This window comes from Pseudopodoces humilis, chromosome 13 (genome assembly GCF_049639895.1).
Source record: "Pseudopodoces humilis isolate 2021_Gansu_Grassland_sample_001 chromosome 13, ASM4963989v1, whole genome shotgun sequence".
NCBI classification, from domain to species: Eukaryota; Metazoa; Chordata; class Aves; order Passeriformes; family Paridae; genus Pseudopodoces; species Pseudopodoces humilis.
This window is the reverse complement of record NC_142212.1, coordinates 20,585,492-20,609,474: the sequence shown is the minus strand read 5'-3', so window position 1 is coordinate 20,609,474 and position 23,983 is coordinate 20,585,492. Positions and strand designations below refer to the sequence as shown.

Below are 23,983 nucleotides of genomic sequence, written 5' to 3'. Positions count from 1 at the left end.
GTAAATTGGCTTTTCCTTGCTTTGGGAGATGATCCACCATTGGTGTATATCAATCATTTCACTCCCCAGTGGCACCCTCTCCAGAGACCTGATGTTCCTGGAGGATCATTCTTTGATACCTATTGACTCTCCTTGGTGTTGCCTTTCCAGCCCTGATCCAAGTACAGCTTAGGGCAGTCACACACAGCACCCCAGCCCATCCCCTTCCCAGATACCCTGGCAGGGGATGCAGAAACCCACCCTAGGTCTGGTACACGATCTCCAGCTGCTCCTACCCTGCCCCAAACACTGCCCCATGCCCACAGCCATTGTGCCTTCCCTGTGGTTCCTGTCCTCTGCCTCTCCCTGTGTCCAGAGGGGGTCTGGCACAGTTTGTGCTTTCCCTGAGACTCTGAGCCCCTTGGTCTAGCTGGAGTTGAGTAACAATGCTCATCCCTGAGCCTGGGCCTCACGTTCTGCAGTGGCTGCATTTCCCTGGAAGGGTTCGCTTTTTCTCCCTTCTCCCCAGGCCTTTTCCACAGCCACTGAGATGCAGAATGCTCCTCTGTGCGGCCTGCTTGCACTAGGTAAATTATTTGTATAATGGGCTGGGGTTATTTTTTAAAGTTGGCAGAGTAACTGTGAGTCATCAAATCTTCCTGAATTCAGTCCTCACAAGACACCCATAAAAGACCCCATTGTGTGTGGCAGTGATGGGAGCGTAGCCGGGGCCAGACAGAGGACCCACTCAGCTGATTGTAGATCTGCGGAGGCCGAGTCGGAGGGCTCGGATGTGCCATTGCATACACTGCTGGCGAGTGCGTGAGCTCTCATGGACTGGCTCCCGAGCGCTCAGCTAGAGCCCCCGATAAAGTGCCTTAACCACTGATGCTGCTTCTGCTGCAACTAACGCTTTCTCCTTTTTTCCTCAATTTTAACATGAAGTGACCAATCTGCTCCAGCGCACCCGCGCTGTCCCAGCGGCGATGGTGCCGGAGCCGCGGGCTGCGGAGGGGCGGCTCCGGGCGGGGGAGCGGCAGATCCCGCAGCGGGCGGCAAACGGGGCGAGCCGCACCCGGCGCCACCGGCGGTACCGGGGCACGGCGGGGCCGCCCGGGCCGGGGGCGCGGCCGAACCGAGCCCTGCGGCTCCGGGGCGGGCCCGGGGCTCCGGGGCGGGTCCGGGGCTTCGGGGCGGGTCCGGGAGCGCCCGCCCCGCGCGCAACCTGAGCGCAGGAGCGGCGCCAGGGCCCCGCCTCGGCCGGCGGCGGGAGCGGCTGCGCTCGGCTCGGCTCGGCTCGGTTCGGCTCCCGGAGCGCTGTCCCCGCGCTGCCCCCGCGCTGTTCCCGCGCTGCCCCCGCGCTGTCCCCGGCGCCGCCAATGACGGCGGCCGCTGGCGGCGGCGGGGCCGCGGCCGGGTGAGGCGGCGGCGGAGCGCGGCGGGCGGCGGTGCCGGCGGGGCCCGCGCCATCCCGCACGATGTCAGCGCAGGGCAAGTTCAAGAAGGACAAAGAGATCATCGCCGACTACGAGGCGCAGGTCAAAGGTGCGGAGCGGGGCCGGTGCGGGCGCGGCGGGGCCGCCTTTGTGTGCGGGGCGGGGCGGGGACGGGCCGGCTCCGGCCGCGGGGGCTGCGCCGCCGCCCCCCGCCCCTCCCGCGCTGCGGCAGCGCTGCCCTGCCCGCCGGGCGCTGCCATCGCCCTGCGGGGACGCGGAGATGGGCGCAGATTGTTCGGGGCCGCCCCCGGGGCAGCGCCCTGCGCCCACCCGGGCAGCGGTGGCTGCGGGAGCCCCGGGGCCGTGCGGGGTCGGGAGCGCTGCCCGCGGCCTCCCGGTGGGGAGCGCATCCATCCTGCGGTCCTTATGTAAGGAAGTTCGCCTTCGTGCTCCGGCCCCTCGCCTGCAGGCCCGCAGTCATTATTATGCAAGTGCCGGTAGTGGTGCGGGGTGCGGAGCTGTGCGGCAGTGGCTGCGTTCCTGAGTGTTGGAGAGAATAAAACTAGAGGTTTTGTCTGTTGAGACCGCTGAGTATCGAATCCAAGGCTCCGAGTTAATTCTTGTTTGGAAGGAAAGTTGGTACCCTGTGACACATGGCAGCTCTGCCGCCCAGGGAAAGGCTGAGCGGGTTGGTGGCAGAGGGAAATGAGCCGGTGCAACCTTCTGTCTATTGCACACCCAGGGATTTTCGTGTTGGTACCAAACTGTATTATGGTCATTTCTGGATAGCTTAATACATCTACTCCTTATTGCAAGAATTGCTAATTCTGTTAGCTGATGACTCTTCCCACCTTCAATGCAATCGGAACTTGCATTCAGTTCCCACGGAGGATACTCTCAGCTGCTTACTTCATGCCTTTTCCTTGCATTTCCTCCTTCAGTCCCCCCACTATTATATAAAACCAGCTCCACTCTCCCTTCATTCAGTTGTTTTATATGGCTATGTGTTCACCACTTCATTATATTTTAGTCCAGGACATGGTTAATTAAAAGTGTAAAATAGCGTTTCTGCAGATTAACTTGTGCTTGTACAAACTCAAGAGCTTCCATTTTTCTCCAGATCCCAGCTCAGCTGGGTGATGGCTGGTCTGCACAGACTGTGCTTGGAAAAGTCTCTGCCTGGCTGCGGCAGCTCGAGGCCAGGGGGAGGGATTCTGGGGAAGGGGCTGGCTGTTGGTTTCGTGCCATTGTTTACTTTAGTGAATTTCAGTCTTTTGTAACTGGCCTCGAAGAGTGACGGAACAGTCACAACACACCCTGCTCCGTGCCAATTACCTTTCTGCTTGTGTGTAATTTGGGAAAATTGATGTTATTGCACCCTGCAGTTAAGCAGATGAAATATTCTTTTAGTCTGTGGTATTGTTCGTTTCATGGGAGGGGATTTGCATTTGTTCCCAGAGGCTGTCCCATGGTTTCACGTTATTCAGATGATGCCCTGGGCTGGGTGATTCCTGCTTCTCAAGTGCTTGGGGTGTAGGGGGGTCACTGGGGGCAGGACTGCTTCTGAGCTGTTGAAAAAGCTTTGCTGTGGATGTCTCCAGTGTTTTTTCTGATTGTTGTTTGTAACTGGAGTACTCAAGGGCCATGAACATTCTTGGCCTGGCTTCTGTAGCCTCATGGTTTCCATATGTGAGGCAGTTAATGCTGGAGTGTGTGTGAGGGTGTTACATTACACCACAGTGATCACGTTTTGGGCAGCTGTAATGCAGACAGTTTGCTGATGGGCCAGTAATAATTTCCTTGATACTGTTCTATGCATAGTTACACCTCCAGGAATGTCTGATTCCTGGTATAGGAATGGTATGTGTTTTCACCTGAATAAAGGCTAATTCTTATGTTGACAGGGTGGTGACTGTGCCTGTAGCTGGGTTGAGGCGGGCAGAGTCAGAGCCCAGTGCCCGTGTGTGCTGCCCACCCGCTGCCTTTGAGGGTGGCTCCATCCCTGGACACCCAGGGTCTGTTACAGGATGAGGGTGGTCTTGGGGTGACCATGGTGAGCTGTGGGCCTCCAGGGCTCACAGCTGTGACTGGATAGCCATCACTTGCTGTCACCTCTCTGTGGGGACCAGGGTGGCTGTGATCTTCCCACCTTGCTAAACTGTTAGAGGAGGATAACATCTGAGTTCAGAGGGATTGGTGCAGAGCTCTGTGCTTCCTCACTAAATAGGAGCAGTGTAAGCAAACTTGGCTGGGCAGGCAGGACAGCAGTTGGTCCTGCATCTGTAGGGGCCCAAGGAGGGCTGGTGGTCGAGGATGCACTGCAAAAGGAGCAGGGCTTTTCTGTGCTCAGTTGTGTATTGAGTGTGCCAGCCCGACATGGGCCAGGGTTTGTGATCATCTAAACCTTCGCTGAGGCTGTGACAGTGACCATGGACACCGACGGCCACTTGTGCAGAGTCTGGTCTCTCCTGGCTTGACTGAAGGATTGGATGTAGGCTACCTCATTATCCCAGATATCCTGTTTATTTCCTTCAAGGATTGAGTCATTACGCTATTCATATCTAATCCTTCGCTGCTCTTGTGAAGACAGATGCCCAAACCTCCTGAGAACGAAAATGAAAGAGAAATAGGGATAAAGAGGAGGGGAAGTGGTGGCAAGGGGGACTAACAACCGAAGCGTTGATACTGAAATATGAAGATGATAATAGATGAAAATTTGAAGCAGTGATCTCATAGTAGGGAGGATGGGCCTGGAATCCGAACACGGCACAGTGCTTGTCCCCAAGGCACAGACAGGAAAATGGAAGGGAGAAAGGTGGAAAACCCTGCATGAGAACTCCAGGGCAGATGTCAGCATGGGTGGAAGAGCAGTAACCCCAGCAAGGCTGCTCTGGAAATGCATTTGAAGACGAGGTCAGAGGGGATTAGGGGTGGGCAGGACGCTGCTGTTGTGAGGTGCCAGGCAGCGCTGGGTGAGGGAATGTTCTTCCAGCAGTGCCTCAGGTACGTAAAGCCTCCGTTCCAGAGAGAGGAGTTGACACCTGGAATGACATGGAGGGGGGAAAAAAGTTACTGAGGCTGATTTCAGGGAAGTTTCACTGAAGCCTCTTGCTCTGGCTGTTGGGAACTGGAGCAAAGGCTGGGGTGGTTCAGGGATGGCCTGTCAGCACTGCGGGGTGGGAGCCAGCCCTGCCCGAGCTGCGGGAGCTGCAGCCTCGGGTACGGCAATCGAGGAGCCCACGCGCCCCGTGGGGAGTGAGATTGGAAGGAGGAGGGTTGAACTGGGGAATTATCTTCATGCACAGGGTGATTTATTGGCCACGATGTCTCTGTATCTCCCTTCCTTTCCAGGAGAATTGTGTCTGCTCCTCTCACGGTGGGAAGGAGCTGTCCTGAAAATGCTTGGAGAGATAGCGGGGGCGTGTGAGGTGCGTGTGGGTCTGCTCGAGTGCCCTGCTGCACACGCTGTTCTGGTGTCCCGGGGAGGGCTGGGGGCTGCTGCCAGCGCTGCAGGGTGCGCGAGGCTCTGGGTCAGTGCCACTGTGCTTTTGGGAGTGGGAGTACGGGATGGCTGCTGCAGGCGCTGCTCCTGCAGCTCTGCAGAGTTTGCTGTCTGCCCGTGCACGGAGAGCTCTCTCTCAGCTCTCCTGCACACACGCTGTGCTGGCAGGCTCCTTCCCACGGTGCGGTCCCTCCTGTCAGTTATCCAGGCTCTGTCCTTCTCTTCTGCTGCTGCTTTGTACCCTCCAGCTGTCAGAAAGGGGAGAGCTGGCCCCAGCACTGGCAGGAGATGCTTGCTGGATAGTACCGGAAAGAAAATATTTGAGATTACTTTTAAGAGGCAGGTTTTCTTATTTGCCTTAGCTTTGCAGACAGGAGTGGTGGTGTTAAAAATAAACACCAATGGAGATATGGCTGCAGATTTACAACTGCCACATGACAGCTGCCTGCAGAATATACAGCACAGCAGATCCTTGGATGCACAATTTAAAGTGCGTGTTTTCAGATGTACACTTTTAATTGGTCTATCGGGCCAGAAATCTAAATAAATGTCTCTCTCTCATTATGGTCACATGCCTGATTTGTGGCTTTAATGCAGCAGAACAAACCAGTTTTAATTATGCAGATGCAACCACCTATGGTCCAGTGTTGGTAGTCTTGCAGAAAATTGCACATTGTGTTGACTGGCTATTGAATTTTATATTGCTTCCTGCAGTTTTCCTTAACCCTGGCAAAACACAGGTCCCTGTGTGATCCCTCTGGCTGGTGTTGGCAGGAGACTGCTGTGAGGCAGTAGCATCTTGTGTCGTGTGACTGGCAGGTGACATGATCCTTGGTGATCCTGGAGTTGGGGCTCTCCGTATGGTGCATCTGGCTGCTTAGTGGCAAAGGGGTGATTCCTTGACTTCTGGGACTCTTAGTTGATGTCTAAATTGATAATAAAACCAGAGTTTTGATGGTTTTAGCATATAAAAACACTAAAAAGATTTGCAGACTAGGGCCAAAGAAAACGAATGTGTTCTTTCCCATTTTCATAAAGTTTAGGTTAATTTGTCATTGTCCATTAGCTTCCTTTGACTTCTTCCATTGCAGTAGCTGCATCCCTTCTTTTGTGTCTATTTTCTTTTCCTACCTCTTGCTCTCTTTCCACATTGTTCAGAAAATGTTGGGAAATTATCCATGCTGAGTAATTTTCTAGGATACTGATTTGCTCAGGGAAGGAGCTTTGCTGCTCAAGGAGGAGAGGCATCAAGGCTTGAACTTGGCAGGTCATTCAATGAAATGGTTCTGTGCAAGACAGAAAGTTGCACCCCTTTGTGGGGGCTGCTGGGAAACTGCTAAATATTAATCACAAAACCAAATAGAAAATGTCTGTTGGCTTAATTGTTGTGCTTAACAAGATGTGGGAAAATATCACCCAAGGGCACCCAGCGTGTCTGCCGTAGCTCAGCTGGCTGTGGTGGAGCTGTCTGCAACAGGTAGCAGATCCTGATGAATCTGATGTGGTTTCTGATGTGAGACTTCGAGAGAACTGCTCCACGCTGCTCCTGGTTGTTACCACTCCCTTCCCTGCTGTTTCCTCCCTGGCTCTGAGTTTTGCAGAACCCTCTGTCTGCAGGCACTGGGTGGGCCACGTGCAAGGATAGCAGGGAGTTTAGATGTGATTCCTAATAATGATTAATTGTCAGATTCTAATGGAAACAATTTGAATTTGTCAGAGATGTTCCTGCGAGGTGCAAGTCCCGAGTGCTTCAGCAGAGGCTGGGATGGTTCAGCTGAGTCAGCAGCTCCTGTGTGTGACTGACCACCACCAGCTCTGCAGATGCTGGTGGCATGGTCCATCCATCCTCAGCAGCTCCTCCTGCTTGTCTGCATGGCCAGAGGTCAGAACTGCTGAGCAATATGTCCAGGGTCGTGGCTTGTCCCAGGACAGGGATCTGGTGGCAGGAGCTGGGGTTCTGCCATGCTGTGAGGTGATTTAGATACAAAATAAGGGTATTTTGATCCTGTAAGCCTGGCTGTGTTCTTCCCTGATAGCTGGCAGGTGCCTGGGTGTGCAGCTGGCATGATTTGTCAGTCTACCTCTCCTCCTGATAACAATGAAACCCTCTTACAGCACTTACTCAGGGCCTGTAGCTAGTTCTTGTTCCAGGTGAAGAGTTTTAAGGGCCATGAGAGTGCAGCACCAAATGCGCTTCAGGTGCTTAGCAGACATTTATAACCTCTGTGAGGTGGAATGCTGTAAGTTCTGTGTGCAGTTTCAGCCCCTTTCAGGAGGAGGATTTATTCTCCCTGTTGCTGGCCTATGGAAGATGGGAGGGAACCCTCCCTCTTGAGCTCTAAGATTTTCTCCTGTCTGGGTTTGGCTTGGTTTCAGTAGCTGTTTGTCAAGCTACCATGGCAGCAGCAGCAGTCACCTCCTGAAATGCTTTTACTGCCCTGGGAGGTACCTGTGCTCCTGGCAGGAGATGGGGCAGGTCACACAGGTAGCTCCTGGCAGGAGATGGAGCAGGTCACACAGGTAGCTCCTGGCAGGAGATGGGGCAGGTCACACAGGTAGGTGCTGGCAGGAGATGGAGCAGGTCACACAGGTAGCTCCTGGCAGGAGATGGAGCAGGTCACACAGGTAGGTGCTGGCAGGAGATGGAGCAGGTCACACAGGTAGCTCCTGACAGGAGATGGGGCAGGTCACACAGGTAGGTGCTGGCAGGAGATGGAGCAGGTCACACAGGTAGCTCCTGACAGGAGATGGGGCAGGTCACACAGGTAGGTGCTGGCAGGAGATGGGGCAGGTCACACAGGTAGCTCCTGGCAGACAATGGGGCAGGTCACACAGGTAGGTGCTGGCAGGAGATGGAGCAGGTCACACAGGTAGCTCCTGGCAGGAGATGGAGCAGGTCACACAGGTAGCTCCTGACAGGAGATGGAGCAGGTCACACAGGTAGCTCCTGGCAGGAGATGGAGCAGGTCACACAGGTAGCTCCTGACAGGAGATGGGGCAGGTCACACAGGTAGGTGCTGGCAGGAGATGGAGCAGGTCACACAGGTAGCTCCTGACAGGAGATGGGGCAGGTCACACAGGTAGGTGCTGGCAGGAGATGGAGCAGGTCACACAGGTAGCTCCTGGCAGGAGATGGAGCAGGTCACACAGGTAGCTCCTGACAGGAGATGGAGCAGGTCACACAGGTAGCTCCTGGCAGGAGATGGAGCAGGTCACACAGGTAGCTCCTGACAGGAGATGGAGCAGGTCACACAGGTAGCTCCTGGCAGGAGATGGAGCAGGTCACACAGGTAGCTCCTGGCAGACAATGGGGCAGGTCACACAGGTAGGTGCTGGCAGGAGATGGAGCAGGTCACACAGGTAGCTCCTGGCAGGAGATGGAGCAGGTCACACAGGTAGGTGCTGGCAGGAGATGGAGCAGGTCACACAGGTAGCTCCTGGCAGGAGATGGAGCAGGTCACACAGGTAGGTGCTGGCAGGAGATGGAGCAGGTCACACAGGTAGCTCCTGGCAGACAATGGGGCAGGTCACACAGGTAGGTGCTGGCAGGAGATGGAGCAGGTCACACAGGTAGCTCCTGGCAGGAGATGGAGCAGGTCACACAGGTAGGTGCTGGCAGGAGATGGAGCAGGTCACACAGGTAGCTCCTGGCAGGAGATGGGGCAGGTCACACAGGTAGCTCCTGGCAGGAGATGGAGCAGGTCACACAGGTAGGTGCTGGCAGGAGATGGGGCAGGTCACACAGGTGGCTCCTGGCTCAGGGCTGCAGAGGGCTCAGCAGCATGTGCAGGCGTGTTCCTCATGGCACTTGCCAGCAAAACTGGCCTGAAGAAATCTCTCCTTTCTTGCAACCTGGGTGGCTCTGTAGTCCTGACTGTTGATTTAATCCCAGGAGGCTTTTGCTGAGCTGCCAGCAAACCCTCCTCCTGAAAAGGTGACTATTCCTTGCTAATAAGTAATGTGCTGTGTGTGCCCCACCTCTGTGTATTAGTGGTTGTGCCGTAGCAGTGACTGAGGACATGGAGACGGGTGAACAGTGTGAACCTGTGTGGTGATGGGGTGATGATGGGTTGTACCTGTCACTGCTGACCTCCTCAGGGCTGCCAGCCCTTGCCCTGGGCTGCTGCTCTGGCTGGGCCTGTGGTTTTTGGATTCACTTTACACTGCTCATGTCTTGTCATGTCAGATTGTTAACCTTTTCTCTGACAAACTGGCCTGAGATAACTTATTTTAGCTTCCCTTTTCTCTCTGTAAGGCAGTTGCAGTGGTTTGGGCAGAGGCAGCCACTGAACAGTGTATTGCAACATACAATTTTAAGAGAGGAAGTGGAGTATCAAAATAAAATTAGTAAGGAGTTCATGCGGCTGTGGAGTGTTCCCTGGACTGGGATGGGGCTGTGTGTTCCTTACTGCCAGGGTGCTCTGGGAGTGTTTAATGGCTGTGATTTCCCAGCACCTTGGCTTTAAGTTCCCATGAGAGATGGCCCCATCACAGTGCAGCTGCCAGGCCAGGGACATACAGCCCTGCTGTTTATCCCAAGGTTCTGCTGGTTCTTCAGGGTTGTTGGCACTCTGCAATGAGGAGACAGGTGGTAGGATGGCCATGGTAGGGAAGGAGAGATTTTAAATCCTCCTTAATTTAAATATTCCCCTTTGTTTTACGAACAAAGACATGTAAAAAAAGGTGTGGTAACATAATTCCAGAGTGGAAGTTGGTGCATCTCAGCCTCTTGTGGAGGTGGGTCCCCAGATTCAGCTCTGTAGGCATGGCATTATCACAGGGGAGCAGCAGCAGTGCCTCTGGCTGTGTTCACATATGTGGCTGTGGTGTGTCTGTCTTGTCAGTCTGTACTATGTGGGTTCCCCAGGTTGGGAATCTCTGGCCTTGGAGAGATTGGGGACTAGAGAGCTGGACACTGGGAGAAAGCTACTGCTGTCAGAGTCTCTTGCTTACACATCTTGTGCTGTTGAGCTGCCTTAAGCAATCTGCCTGCAAGAAGTATTCCTATTAGCTTTCCAAATGTGCTTTCCTGGCTATGATGCTCCACTGATGTTCAAGGAGATTCTCTGTGTGGTGCTGCAGGTTTTAGTCTGGAAAGTGCAGAGTTTGGGAAATTACACAGCCGCACTGTGGCCAGCAGCTTCCAAGAAGAATTTGCATTAGTACGGGTTGCTCTTCTTGCCTTTGAAGTTGGAGAAGAGTTTTGAAGAGGGTGAAAATACCTTCAGCTTTTTCACCTCAGCCTTTGGGAGGAATAGTTGTGTCTGTGGTAAGAGATGGCAGTAACTGGAATGTGTCTGGCTTCCCAAAGTAGCTCTGGAAAACGTGGCTCCATCTTGTAGGAATGGCAGGTGTGCAGGACAGCTGAGGAACCTGCTGCTAGAAGGAGGAGTTCAGTGGTCTCAGTGTCTGTATCAGCTGGGAGAGGAGAGGAGGTTTCTCCTCTCTTGAGCATCTCTGATGTCCTGCCTCAGGCAGGGGAGAGGTGAGGCTGCTCTTTGGGATTCTGTTCATCCTGCTGCTTCTGGGAATGCTCAGGGCTGCAGCCCTCCAGGGCAGGGAATTTATCCATGTGACTTATTGCTTTAGTTATTACTGGAGACAGCAAAGCAAGCTGTGGTGGTGGGGTGAAGCTCTGTGCTGTTTTACTCAGGCTTGTATTTTAAGTGTAAATTTTTAAGAATAGAGAACGATACAGACGTGTAATTGACCGGAGTTCAGGAGATGGGAGGAGATTCCCATTCAGGGAAGAGGCAATCTGGTTTTCCATGGCTTTTCTTCATCTGTTAGTCCAACTCTGTGGAGCAGTGTTGCACTCAGCAGGACTGCAGTAGAAGGCCCTGTCATGGACTTGCTGAAGTAGTGGCTTCTCCTTCACCGTGCCAGAGCCCCAAAGATCAGTTTTCTTCTTGCTGCTGTAGTGCTGCTTTGTTTGTTTGAAGAGTTGTTTGTGGTCTCCAGGCACTTCTGTGGCAGGGTGAGAGCCCGAGGGGATGTTGTGCATTTGGAACTTTAAGATGAGATGATCTCAAGAACAGATCTAAGCTCGAGATCATCAGTTTGATAATTTTAGGTTGCTGGCCTCATGTGCGTGCAAAGCTTCTCTCTCTGTCAAATGTGCTGATAAATCAATAGTTGCTTCATGGGAATAACATGGGTGTTGATAAGGATTGAAAATGCTTCCCCTGCCCAAGGTGCCAGAATTCCACTCTGCTGATGGTGCAAACAGGGTACCCAGATCAGCTGAATGCTTTCCAGAAACTTTCTTTGTGTGTAACCTTACAGCTGCCAGCAGCTGGGATCCAAGGGAGCTCACACAGTGAATGCTTTGGAATATATCAGTGCAAAGCTCTGGCTCTGGCTACAACAGGTATCACTGGCTGTCCATCCCTGGTGACCCAATGGCTCTAAACAGACTGAGTTTGGTAAGGAGTCTGTGTTTAAATCTTCACTCCCTTTTTTTTTTACTTCATGGAAATTGGGCTCTCATGACACTTCAGTCATTGAGATTATGGAACTAATGGAAGAGAAAGGACAAGAGATCATACTGTTTGTGTGGCAGCGTGAAGCTTTTGTGTTAACAAAGACTTCAGAGACAATTGAAGATTTGGTGTGAAAACAGGTTAGCTGATCTTTGGGAACAGCCTAAATGATGATTCATTCAAGACATCTTGTTAGCGTTGGAAATGTTAAAGATACAGACTTGTGTAGGAGAGAGCAAAATCCTGCTGCCATTTTGCAGCATTGGCAGCGTAGCGGGACTGAAGCTGCAGGAGAGCTTGAAGATGGGAGCTGCATTGCCAGAGACGATGGTCAGGAGGCACTGCCTTGTGCAGACAAGTCCTGTTCGGGAGTGCTGCACTGGAGAGGAATACAGTGTGGATCAGTGGGCTGTGGCTTAGGACAAGATGGGAATGGTGAGAAACACCGTGTTTAGCTGCTCAGTTAGTGCGGGAGAAAACACTGCTGGCAAGATTATCCTGCCAACAGCAGAGAGTATATTTAGCCTTTTCTTAAAATCCCCATCTAGTACTCCTGCCTGCCCTCAAAGGCTGATTAGTCACTCCAGACTGATGCTGGTGCTGAGGGGGTGACCTGAGGTCACTGTGGAGCTGGATCTCTGGACCTTGTAAGCTGGATGGGCATGTCTGTTCAGTGATGTCTGGAAGGGTGCTGGGTTCCACTTCCACTGGCAGGAGATACGCCCCCAGCTGATAAAGATACATTGGGCCTTCTAAGAAGATGTTATTGTATGCACCTGTTCTCGCTCCTCTGTTATTTGGGAGAGTGTGCTGATTCCTCTGGAAGGACAGTGTGCCCTAAATGACCCTTAAGTGGTGGGGAAGTCCTGTTCTGGCCAAAAGAGAGACAGCTTAATTTGAAAATACGCTCAGCCACTGTCAACTGTGTCACTGTGGGTTCAAGAAAGTCCTCTTGAGTGGGTGGAGATGTCTCCCATGGGCTGTGGCCTGTGGTGCTTCGTGCCCTTGGGATCATGTGCCAAAATCCCTGCTCACATGAGGGGTCATGCAGTGTTAGCAAGGAGTTATGGTGATCTTCACCTTGCTCTTCATCCTGCTGTGGCTGAAGCCTGTCCACACCCAGCTCTCCAGCAGGACCAGTCAGGGGAAACTCCTCTTTTGGGATGCCCCTTCCTGTAGGTAAAAGTCCTTGGTTGTCACTCTGAGGAGCTCAGCAGTAAGCTGTGTGCCCCTGGGTGCTCCCTGCTCTCCAGGAGGGTGTTTGAATGTTGCAACTCAGTCATACTCTACCACTACAGGCTGGAGTACTGTGGGCTGTTTTTGTTTTTCTTTTTCTTTTGTCTAATGGCTAGTTCTCTTTCGAAGTGTGCATGTTTTCCAAAAGGCTGAGTACTTTTACCATCAATATTATGTACAGTGAAGCATGCTGAGGCCAGCACAAGCGAGTGTCATGCTTCAGGGTGGAATGTGATTGCTGGAGAGATCAGAAAATAAATTTCCCTGTGCAGAGTACACAGCTGGCTGGGTATGTTAGAGTTTCACCTGCAGCATTGAAGCGATGCTCTGAGAGGCCACTGGATTAAGTTACCCTGGCATGTCTGTAAGTACCCATGTAATAGCTTCAAAACAGTTAAGAGTATTAATGGTTGTGTTCTCCCAGCGCTTCCGAGAGGCGGGCGGGATGAGGGGGCAGCGTGGGGCTGGGGCAGGAGGGCAGGCCTTGGGAGCAGGAGCAGCAGAGGGTCCCTGGCTCTGTCTGTTTGGGGACCGGCATGGCTGGGCAGTGTGTGACCCTCCCACAGCTCCTTGAGCCCCACAGCTCCTTGAGCCCCACAGCCTTGAGCCCCATGGCCCTGAGCAGGGCCCTGAGCCCCACAGCCCCGAGCCCCACAGCTCCTTGAGCCCCATGGCCCTGAGCAGGGCCCCGAGCCCCACAGCCCCGAGCCCCACAGCTCCTTGAGCCCCATGGCCCTGAGCAGGGCCCTGAGCCCCACAGCCCCGAGCCCCACAGCCCCGAGCCCCACAGCTCCTTGAGCCCCATGGCCCTGAGCAGGGCCCTGAGCCCCACAGCTCCCTGAGCCCCACAGCCCCGAGCTGCAGGGTCTGGGCATCGGTCACCGCGGGCCGGCTGCCCTGCCGGTAACCCAGCTCAGCTGCTGCTCCCTGGGGCAGGACAGAGCGTTGCTGTGCCTGTGGGGCAGGGTTGGATGGATGTTCCCCGGCACAGGGCCCAACATGTGCTGCAGCTGCGGGAGCGGATGGCAAGTGCTGGTTCCTGATAGCCCGGGCGAGCTCGCCTCTCTCTGGGAATGAAACCTTTGGTCGTGTCACACCTTGGGGAACGTGATCTGTGTCTGGTTGGGGCTGGGCATCAGCAGGGAGAGATGGAGAAGCCGGGCACGCTGCAGAGGTGGCTCTGCAGCAGAGGGCCTGCGAGTGCCCTGCGAGGGTGCGAGCTCTGCATGCATTCCGTGCTGTGCCCAGTGAAGGGCCACATCCTGGTCACACCACTTGGAATTGACTTCTACAGTCATAGACAGAAACTCTTCTGTTTTGCCAGCTTTTCTTTTAATCATTCTTGATTTTATTTTCCATGAAATAGATTAAATGTTTTGATGGGGATTTCCTATTGTTTCCATGTTCTTTTTTACCATTAAAGTGAATGGGACTGCTACTCTGGTAATTAATGAACATGAAAATCAGGATCTCCACTGTAACTAGATTTTTCAGATAGCTCAGGAAAAGCCTGAGAAAGTGTGGCAAAAAGGTGTCTTAATTTGGAATAGGCCAAGTAACCTGGGAATCAGACTCTCAGTAGGATCTTTCAAAGCATTTTTTGTTTCTTTTAACATCCTTGCTGGATTGTGTTCTGAGTGACTCATGGCTTTAAAAGCATTTTTTCCTGCATGTTTTTTCCTGCTTGTGCGCTCTTGACCTACTCTTGCTAAAATTCCTAAAGAAATACAAAGTAAACATATTGTAAAATGAAAATGTCATATTCTAAACCCCTGGAAGTGAAACCATTACAAAGATACTCATACAGTCATTGTTCTGCAGAATGGCAGTGTGAGATGCACTGTTGAAATAACAATAATCTGTTCTGTGGGAGAGATCAGCTCCAAACTAAGGGGGAGTGGGAAGAAGAGGAGAAAAGAAATGTACACTCCTTGCCTTTCCTCCTAATCACACAGCATGTACTTGTACATCCCTGGGACTGTGTTGTTGATCAAGCTGCCTACTGCTTTTAAATGCCTGTCCAGGGCAATGAAGAGACATCTGTGTTGTACGGGAGAGGAGCCTGGAGCAGAGAGTGTACCTTTCTTAAGGCTCTGGATGGAAGGAAGTAATTTTGCAGGTCACAAAGCCAGAGAGTAACTTCAGAATGAAACCTTCATTGGGGATTCCATGGTGGTTGGTCATGGGAATAGTCACAGGTTGTGTCCCAGGATTTCCCTGTGTGTGAGAGCTGGGTGCAAGCCCCAGCTCCCCACTGCTTTTCTGGCAAGTGTAATCTTGTTGGTGTGCCAAGAATTTAGGTGGAGGCTGGTCACGTTGTTACTGCGAGTTTGCTGCAGTGTCCTTGTCTGTGGTGTACATCACAATGACAATGAAAAAGGCATTTATGGTCACCAAGCTAACTACTGAGCCTGCAGCAATTCATGGTGGCAGTACACCTTTGGAAGAAAGAAAAAGTCTTCAGTGTCCTCTTCTTTCATTTTTTTTGGGTCTTCATCAGGCTGCATGTGTCCAGAGTTTGTCGGGAAGAACTCCTTGTCCCCAGTCTTTGTGTGAAGTGTCAGGTTTCCCAGTAGCTGAACTGCTCTTTGTCAGCCTGCATCCAGATGCTGTGCCAGAACAGGACAGCTGGTCCTTGCAGGCTCTGAGCTGCTGAGGTGTTAGCTGTGGCTCCAGTTGCAGCTTCGGGGGCACCCAACATCCTTGGCTGCTGGAATCACCGTGGCAGTGCTGCTGAGCTTTCCCGTTGTGCGGCACTGCAGGGCCGGTCCCAGCACGAAGCTGTCCGTGTGTCCTGGGTGGCACTGCCACTGCTGCCCTGTGCTGCTGTCCCAAAGTGCTGCCTGCTCGCTCTCGCACTCTGGGGCTCTGTGCTCTTCGATTGTTGTTTGTCATCGTGGGAATTGCTTGTTCTAAAACCAATTACAACCTGACAAAACCGATCTGCCTTATTTACAAATACATCCATCTGCTCGTGGATTGCCTGATAGCGCTGCCAGCGTGGCGTGAGGCCTTGATTGCTGCTGAGCTTCCGAAGGGTTCCTGCGCCGGCATCGCCCGCGCTGTTTGCTGCACGGGTGTACTGTGTGGGACAGGGGCAATTCATGATTTAATAACAAATGCTGTGTAAACCAGGCGGAGATAGCACACTGTGTGCTGTGTCCTGCCCCAGCCAGGAGCTTTGCAGCCCGTGTGGAGTGAGCAATGTCCCCGAGGTGCTGCAGGGCAGCTCCACGGAGCACCAACACCGCTGTGGCTGGCAGCATGCTGGGGGAGCTCTGTGCCCTCCTCCCACAGGAGCTGTGTTAGGAGAAGGATGTGCTGGAAACCTGGGCTCTCTGGAACGGGCTGGTGGTGGGTACCACTCGGGTGGTGTTCTGTGCCCTTTGGCTGCTGCAATAGCTGTGAGAATCCAGACTGCAGGATCCCCACCTGAGAGAAATTGGCATATTCCTAATCTTCCTGAAACCTGCTTGATAATTGAGGCAGGACTAAATTCTTCCTTGGAAGCTATAGTCTCAGGAGAAGGTTCATGTAGGCAAGAGGAGGTGGCAGGTGTCTGGAGTGCAAGACTCTGATTTGTGTGTTCCTGGAACTCAACTTTAAAAAGGCTCAAAAAAGGAGAAAAATGAATGGCTGGTGTCAGGATATTTGAGATAAAAACCGTCACATTTGGTAGCTGAAACTGTTTCAGACTATTTTAGTTTTCCTATGAATGTTCAGTTGCAGCTTAAAAAAGAACTGAGACATTATGAGTCAGTTCTGATTTTACCCTTGGGCCAGCAGTTCAAAGCTGAATGTAGTGAATTTCAGAAGCCTTCCCTAGCAGCCTCTGCTCCTTGTTTACTCTGTGTGTGGCCCACAGAGGGGAGAGAACATACACACATAGGTATGTTTGTTTATATCCCTATGTAAACAAATATAGCATGAGGAAAACGGGGAAGAGTTGCCCCCCTGAAATAAGTAATTGAGATTAGTGTGTCTGGGTTTTGGCAGGTAACTGGAGGTGAGCGAGTTAGTTATTGTGAGTAATTGATAAGAGAAATTCAGACCTGTTTTTGTTTGCGATTTATCTAGGAATGAACTTTAACTTTTATATTTATGAATAATCACTCAGTTTTCTCTGGCTGGCTGAATAACTAAAAATTCATAAATTGGGATTAACTGGCAATATAGAATATTGCAATCTGTATAGGAAAACCTGTGTTTACATGGGTCTAAGTTTTTTTGATTCCCCGTCACCATAGTAACAAAAGATTTTCCATAAGGGTGAGCTAGTCTGGCAATGGGAATGAGGCAGGACATTCCCATTTTACCCCCAGATCTCTGAACATTCTTTGACCTCTTAGCTCAGATTTTTAGTACCACATTAATGTGGGCTTTTGGTGTTGGGCTTTTTGTAATTGGTGACTGCTACTGTGCAGCAACTGGTGTTTGTGTTATGATCCATGGTGTCCTCATTTCTCAGCAGTTTCCTGTTCCTGTTAACAGGTTTTTCATAAGATTTTTTCTGAAATTCATTAGTGACAAAAAACAGCCCTTTGATTTTTCTCTTTTTTTCTCCTAGTACCAGACTGTAGTTTAAAGCTGAAAGTCTGGAGCTGTCCTGGTCCCCAGGGGTTATGGACAGTCTGGGGCTGTCCTGGTCCCCAGGGGTTATGGACAGTCTGGGGCTGTCCTGGTCCCCAGGGGTTATGGACAGTCTGGGGCTGTCCTGGTCCCCAGGGGTTATGGACAGTCTGGGGCTGTCCTGGTCCCCAGGGGTTATGGACAGTCTGGAGCTGTCCTGGTCCCCTGGGGTTATGGACAGTCTGGGGCTGTCCTGGTGAACATTCCCAGGGGTTATGGACAGTCTGGAGCTGTCCTGGTCCCCAGTGACTGCTGAGGGGTGTTGGCTTTGGCCAGGTTCCTCATGGCCACACCATCCAGTGTGTGCTGGTGCAGGCAGCTGTGGAGATGCTCCAGAGGAGCCTGAGGTTGTACAGTGCTGTTCACATGGGGACTGGTTTTGTTCACTAGTTTTAAATCCAAGTAGAAAATCATACTTCCATGTTGATGATCTTTTCCTTGAAACATAATTATAGCTCTGTATAATGCAGCTGTTCCTTATCTCAGTAAAATATCCTGGCTGGAGGCAAATTATTGGACATAATTTATGAGCAAAAGCATTTTGTGACATTTTTTGGGAGAGGGAGAGAGAAAACAATCCGTTAAAATTTACGGTAAAATTGTTAGGATAAACCCTGTGGATTTAAAAAAAGGTCATTTGCTTATAGTTATTAATGAAATCTGTGGCTAAATTTAGGTGAGTTCTTTACACATTGCATAGTTTGGACAACTTCTCTGCTTTATTTTGTTCGGTTTCAGCATTCATTTGAATCAAAAGTTCCTAAGTTAAAGGGAGATTTTTTCACTGAACTAACTCCACTGAGTTTAGAATTAATCCCTAATAAGGGATAGTCACATAATATATAGATGTTATTTCAGAGAAATATTAATATGTAGCCTTCCACCTTTTCACTGAAGTAATTTTATTCATAATTTGCATTTTAAAACTTATACTGCAAGTATGAATCTTGAGTTTGATCTTAAAAGTTCCAGCATGTTAGAAATACACAATTATTTGTAAGGGTCTAGGATGTTTCCTCTCCTGTACTTTGCCTTGCGGTGAGTCGCTCCGTAGCCTGTGCCTTCCCCAGCTCCAATGTGTCTTCCTGAATTCCCCAAGTTCCCTGAAGGCTGAGGTTTCTGTGATTCCTTCCCCAACAGGGAGCGAGCACAAGGCATCAGATGATGAAGCCTGGGGAGTGCTGCTGTGGCTCTGTGTGCTCGGATAAATGAGACGTTCCTCCCTCCAAGAGCAGCACGTGGCTCCTGGGAGAAGTTCCATGTGTACTGCACTAAAATATCTTCAGCTGTCCCCTTTTTGTATGTATGTGTGATTTTTGTGTGTTTGCAAGGGGATTTCCGTGGCTTTCCCTGCAGATGTGCAGTGTGGCCAGGCTGCCCTGCACTGAGAGCAGGAAGGCAGTGACATCCCCTTGGCTCTGTGGGAAAGGTTGCTCAGCCAAAAAACTTCCCTAACGCCTCTATGTCTTTATATCTTCCTGGCAGAGCACACGACTTTGACAGATGCTCATCTAGTCTGTTGATAAAATCCTGCAGTGTTGGGAGATCTGCCATCCTCCCTGCCTAGTCTGTTAACTGATTTGATACTTCTTTCCCAGTACTGAAAGTAAATTTTATTTTGTGTGAAGGAGGTGACTGGTTCCTGCGTTTTCCTTGTTGCCTGTGAAGCGGGGTTCTCTGAGGAGAGGATAGCTTCAGAGAGATCATAACATTTTTCTGGGAGTCCAGCTGTATCCTGGGTGAAGCAGGCAGTTGCCCTGGAGTTTGGGGAAGCTGCTGTGTGTTCTGAGTGTGGCTGTCAGGTCATGCTGCTGCTCACAGGGACCTCGAGAGGCTTGGAGACACAGGCAGCAGGAGTCTCCTGAAGTTCAGCGAGGGAAGTGCCAAGTCTTGCAAGTCTCTTTTCCCAAAAAGATGGGGAAATAGCCCTTTTAGACTCACTGTACTGTTACAACTTACATTTCTTAAAAAGCACACTAATAAAATAATGGTGGGCTGGTCTCTAACTAGATTTAAAATGTTTCTGTAATTCACTAATGTCTTTCCCGTCATGTTGCCAGAACGTATGCTGTGACTTTGAGGAGGCAGCAAATGCAATTTGCAGAGAATTCTGAACGGTCGTTTATTTTAAGCAGGATCTTCATGCTCACTTGGAGTTTCCTGCCACTGCCGAGAAGGCTTAAATATTTCTCCTTGTTCTTGTGTGCTATTTAATGCCATGAGTGTGCTGGAGGCCCCCCTGAATTGTGCTGTGTGAAGCCATTGAGTTATACAGTTTAATGGAGGTGATAAATGTTGGGTGCTTGCCTGGGGCACGTTTGGTGATGGGGCCTGAGCTGGTTCCTGCCCTGGTTGTGCTGGCACCAAGCTCTGCCTGGCCCCCACTGAAGCAGCACACTGAGACTCGATGACAAATACTTGCACAACCCTCTGCTTGTGTCCTCTTGTTGGCAATATCTTTTGTCTTTGTCTTCTTCTTCTTGGTAATATCTTCCTCTTTTTGTAGCGTCCTGTATTTTATTAATATAGATTCCTATGGAATTTTGCGAAGAGCAAAATTAGACAACTGGTTTTTGGAGAGATGGTGCTTTAGACAAAGGGCAGGAGCTGTGCTGCTGCATGTTTCCTTGCTGAGCAGAGTAACTCTGTTCTGCTGCAGGAAGGACACAGCTGGAGGAGGTGCCCTTTATCAGGGACCGTCATCGATAGGAACACTCAGTGCTGGTGAAACTTAGCATTTTGTCCTATTTTTGCATTTATTAGCATACACTGATTATTCATGGGAATAATTACCCTTTACCAATTCACATTAATTTAGATGGGTTTTGAAAAGCAATCAAGGAGAGTGGGAATGATAATGCATCAAAGGCATATGGCACAAAAGAAATGGGGTGCATTTTATGTAACTGACCATGTCAAAACACTGCCAGCTTTTTCCTTCAGATTGCAGTTATTGGAACCAGTTTGATGGTTGTGGCTAAAGGCCACAATGTGCTCCCTATCTCAGAAGTCAATTCATGTTCTTTGTCTCACTTCTGTGTCCCTTCAGAAGGGAACAATGTCATCTTTGGGAGGGACAGCATAAAAACAGACAAAACCACGTACTAGGTCATTTCACCTTTCCAAAGTGCCTTGCCCGTCCCTGCACAGGTAGGGTTAAATTCTCAATTGCTTTTATTATCAGGAAGCACATGAATCTTGGAGGATACAGTAGATTAATGTCTGCCCTCAGCCACAGGGAAGAGCACTGGAGTCTTCTTCATGGCCAAGGCCAGCATGTTTCTTTTGTAGGGGAGAAGCTCTTGGCTCAGTCAGATCTGGGGCGTGTTCAGAAGGTCACACACCTGTGCAGTGCTGTGAAGTGTTACTGTCTCTCACTCTGACCAGGCAATGGAGATGAAAATCCCTGTGTTGTGTGGGACTTGTGGCCTAGAAGTATTGACTGTGTTCTCTGGGTTACAGATACTGCTCTGAAAGCCAAATGTGATGTGATGAAATAAGTGTGCCTTGGTAGACAGAGATGTGGAGTGAGTGATCCGTAGAGGAGGGCAGGAAAAGGCAGGCTTCAGGTCAGGAATGGGGCTGCAGTGGTCATACACACACATTGGAGGAGGAGAACAGTAAGCATATATAGGGTTGGTGCTTGTGATGCTTCAGTGGTTAAAACCTTGTTTTCTCAATTCAGGGAGATGAATTCTTCTGTTTTTCAAATGAGCTTGAAGCTGCTCCTGTGCAGATTGGTACAAGTGTTGATCAGCTGGTGCTGCTCGGCAGGAACAGCTCCACACCCAGTGTGGTTCCAGTCAATATTGGCTGCTTGCAGTGAGCACAAGTCATCCCTCATTGGGAGTGTCTCACAGAAGGAACGGCTCTTGCATGGAAAACAAACACTAGTGGCAGGTAGAGCTCCAGGATTATTTTGCATTGTCAGAATTTTAGTACCTGAGAAGAAATCTCCATTGAGGAGCATTTGCAGGGGGTTGGTTACACACTTGATGTGCAGGGAGGGGTGGGTGTCAGTTCTGTTAGTCTGGAATAATGTGTTGTCAGGAGATCTGAAGCTGGGATGCTGCTGGGGCTGGCTCCGTGTTCTGCTGCACGTCATTCACACGCTGTTCCGCATTCCATGGGCATTATTTCCAGCTAAATAAGTGAGCCCCTAAGTTGATCACTGCTTCAGCTTTGTGCTGTCAGATTGGAATGAGGACACACTCTGAATTTGTGTGATAGAGTGCGACTTGTTCCACCAGAGGCTTGTGTTAAAGGAGGAATCCAGTTATTGTAGGATTGGAGACTTCTGTTTATTCCTGGAACTGATGGCAGGATATAATCATAAAATTAGGAATTTGTGTAAGGAACAGTGACAACATACTGCCATCTTTATTTGTTTGAAATTTTATACCTAAAAGAATCTGTTTACAGCATTAAGAGAAAAGGAAAATACCTTCTACCAGAAGTGCTTTGGTACTTCGTTTGATTTGTAAGTTATTTGATAAATATGGATGTGCAATAGTAAAGAATACTTTTAAACAAAAGAAATTGTGAATGCTTTCTTTCACTTTGGGGTCTGAGCTCGTGCCATTGGTACCACAAGAATTCCTTGGACTATGCCATGCTTACCCCTTGGCAGCAGTAAGTGCAGTTCCAGGGGGGATTTGAGTCCATAAAGCGCTATTGAACGTTGATGGCGAGCTGTTCACATGGGTGAATTTGTCTGGATTGTGCCAAGATGGGCAGAGACAGTTTTGGAGCAGGGAGGAAACATGTTCCCAGTGTGTCTAAATACACTGCTGTGCACAGGGGGTCTGGGCTGAATCCCAAGTGTGCTGAGGCTGCCTCCTGCCCCTGTGCAGGGAGAGAGAACAGACCCATCCCCACCTTCCCAGGCTGCCTTTTGTGTGCCCACACACCTGGTGTGCTCATCTTGCTCGAGAGACGAGAGGAGGCGTTCTACGGTGGGGAGGTTTAGGCTTCAGTTCAGGTCTAGCTGAGTGAAGAGATGGTGCTAAACATAGCTCAGAATCATGTAAATGGGCAGTTTGATGTGTGGGAGAGAATGAGAATAACACGTGGAGCAAAGGAAGGAAAGGCTGGCTCTCGGGAGGAGCCCAAGGGACCCTTCAGAGAGTTCATCCAAGCAGCTGGTGGTGGGTGTCTCAAAGGCTGAGGTTAAAGGTGCCTCTGAGGGGGCTGTTGAGGTCCCCTGAGAAGGGGGCAGCTCCTTTGTGATGCTGTTCCCCGGGATAAAGGATTCCAGAGGGAGGCACAAAGGGAACTCTGCCCCTGGCATGGACAGAGGCGTGAGGTGGAGCCTGGTGGTGGGCAGCTGCCCTCAGAGAAGCTCTTGTGCATCTTCTATCATTTTAAGGGGTGAGATTGTGGCTGATGCCTTCAAAACGCAGGAGGGTTGGAGCAGAAGAGAGAACTTGTGTTTGGAAGGCTCCCAATGTGTAACATACTGCACATGTATTATCTAGGCTTGGGAAATGATGTTTAAAGTAGCTGAGCCCACAGGCTGCTTGGACAAAGCAAATAGTGAGACCATTAAGTTCTCCTCTTGCTGAACTTGACTTGTCCTTGTTATTAAGGTCATTTCAGTGTGTATTTTGATAACTGTGAGGTTCTTGTGTAACAACTTTGTGCTTGAAAAATTTTTTTAATTCAGTGGGAAAACATTTTGCCAGATTTTTGTCAAGCTGTCAGTGAGGGCTTTGTTACATGCAGGAGTGATAGAAAAACACTTATGAAAGTAATTTTTCTCCTTTTCCACCCTTAGGCTGACAAATCATGAGAAGCACCTTTTCTGGTCATGCAGATCAAGTAGAGAAAGGGAATAGTTCTCAGAGGGGACTGCAGGTGTGGTGCTGGGTTGGAGGGGGTTGAGAGCCTGTCAGCCACTGCAGGGAGTGCGCAGGGAGCATCAGCTCCATGTGTTTTTATAAGTCTGTTCCAATGCCAAACCCTGTCTTCAAAATGTGCTAAAATTGCCTGTGGGTATTGACCCCTCAAGATGATCTCGGGGCCAAGGGAAGGCTCAGAGAAACTCAGCATCTCAAAAGGGGATTTGGGGAGGGCTGGGGTGAAAAAAACTTCTATATGGAATAAAGACTTGTAGGTAACAATAACACTGTAAAAGATGGTGGTGTGTGTAAGGCACTGCTGCTGCCTAAACCCTCTATGTTTTAGTGTATTTTATACCAGTCTGCAGCAAATCCTTCCTCTCCCTTTGTAACTAATTGCTTGCTTTAATCTCTTTCCAAGTAGCCGGAGTTAGTGTTGGCAGTGTTGGCGTGGTGTGGATGGACATGCTAAGGCCAGATGGAGGGATACCCAGGGGAGAGGGCTGGGGAGAGGCTGCCCACGGGCTCCGTGTAGGGAGCAGCGGCTTGGCTCAGATCAGACATCCTAAGCTGGCTGCTCTGTTACCTCAGCTCTCCTGCCAAACTCATAGTATTTCTATCAGATTTAGCTGGGTTCTGTTCCTCTGGACTCCTGAAGTTGGGATGAGGAAAGAAAAGTGGAAGGCAAGGCACCTCCACCCATCTGCGCAGAGAGGCAGAGGATGTCTCCTCTGTGTCAGTTTTGGAAGAGCAAAGTGTCAAAATGACAAGAGTGGTAAATGTGTTGCTGGTAAAAGCAAACGTAGATAAAGCAGCTTCTAAACAAGCCAGGAGCAGTAGTGAGTCAGCAGAGAGGGGCTATAAACGCCAGAGCTGATG

At 50.5% G+C, this 23,983-nt stretch overlaps 1 protein-coding gene across 3 annotated transcripts in view; it reads left to right on the top strand.

Annotated features, from left to right (window-relative positions):
* The first annotated feature begins 1,407 nt into the window (after window positions 1–1,407).
* The window catches only part of SRGAP3 (SLIT-ROBO Rho GTPase activating protein 3), a 74,926-nt gene continuing 52,350 nt past the window's right edge, over window positions 1,408–23,983 (top strand). For all 3 annotated transcript variants that reach the window (XM_014251525.2, XM_005521957.3, XM_088061713.1), the window contains exon 1: window positions 1,408–1,524. In XM_014251525.2, coding sequence (XP_014107000.1) covers window positions 1,458–1,524 — 67 coding nt within the window. In that variant the 5' untranslated portion in view covers window positions 1,408–1,457. The remainder of the gene's footprint in view (window positions 1,525–23,983) is intronic.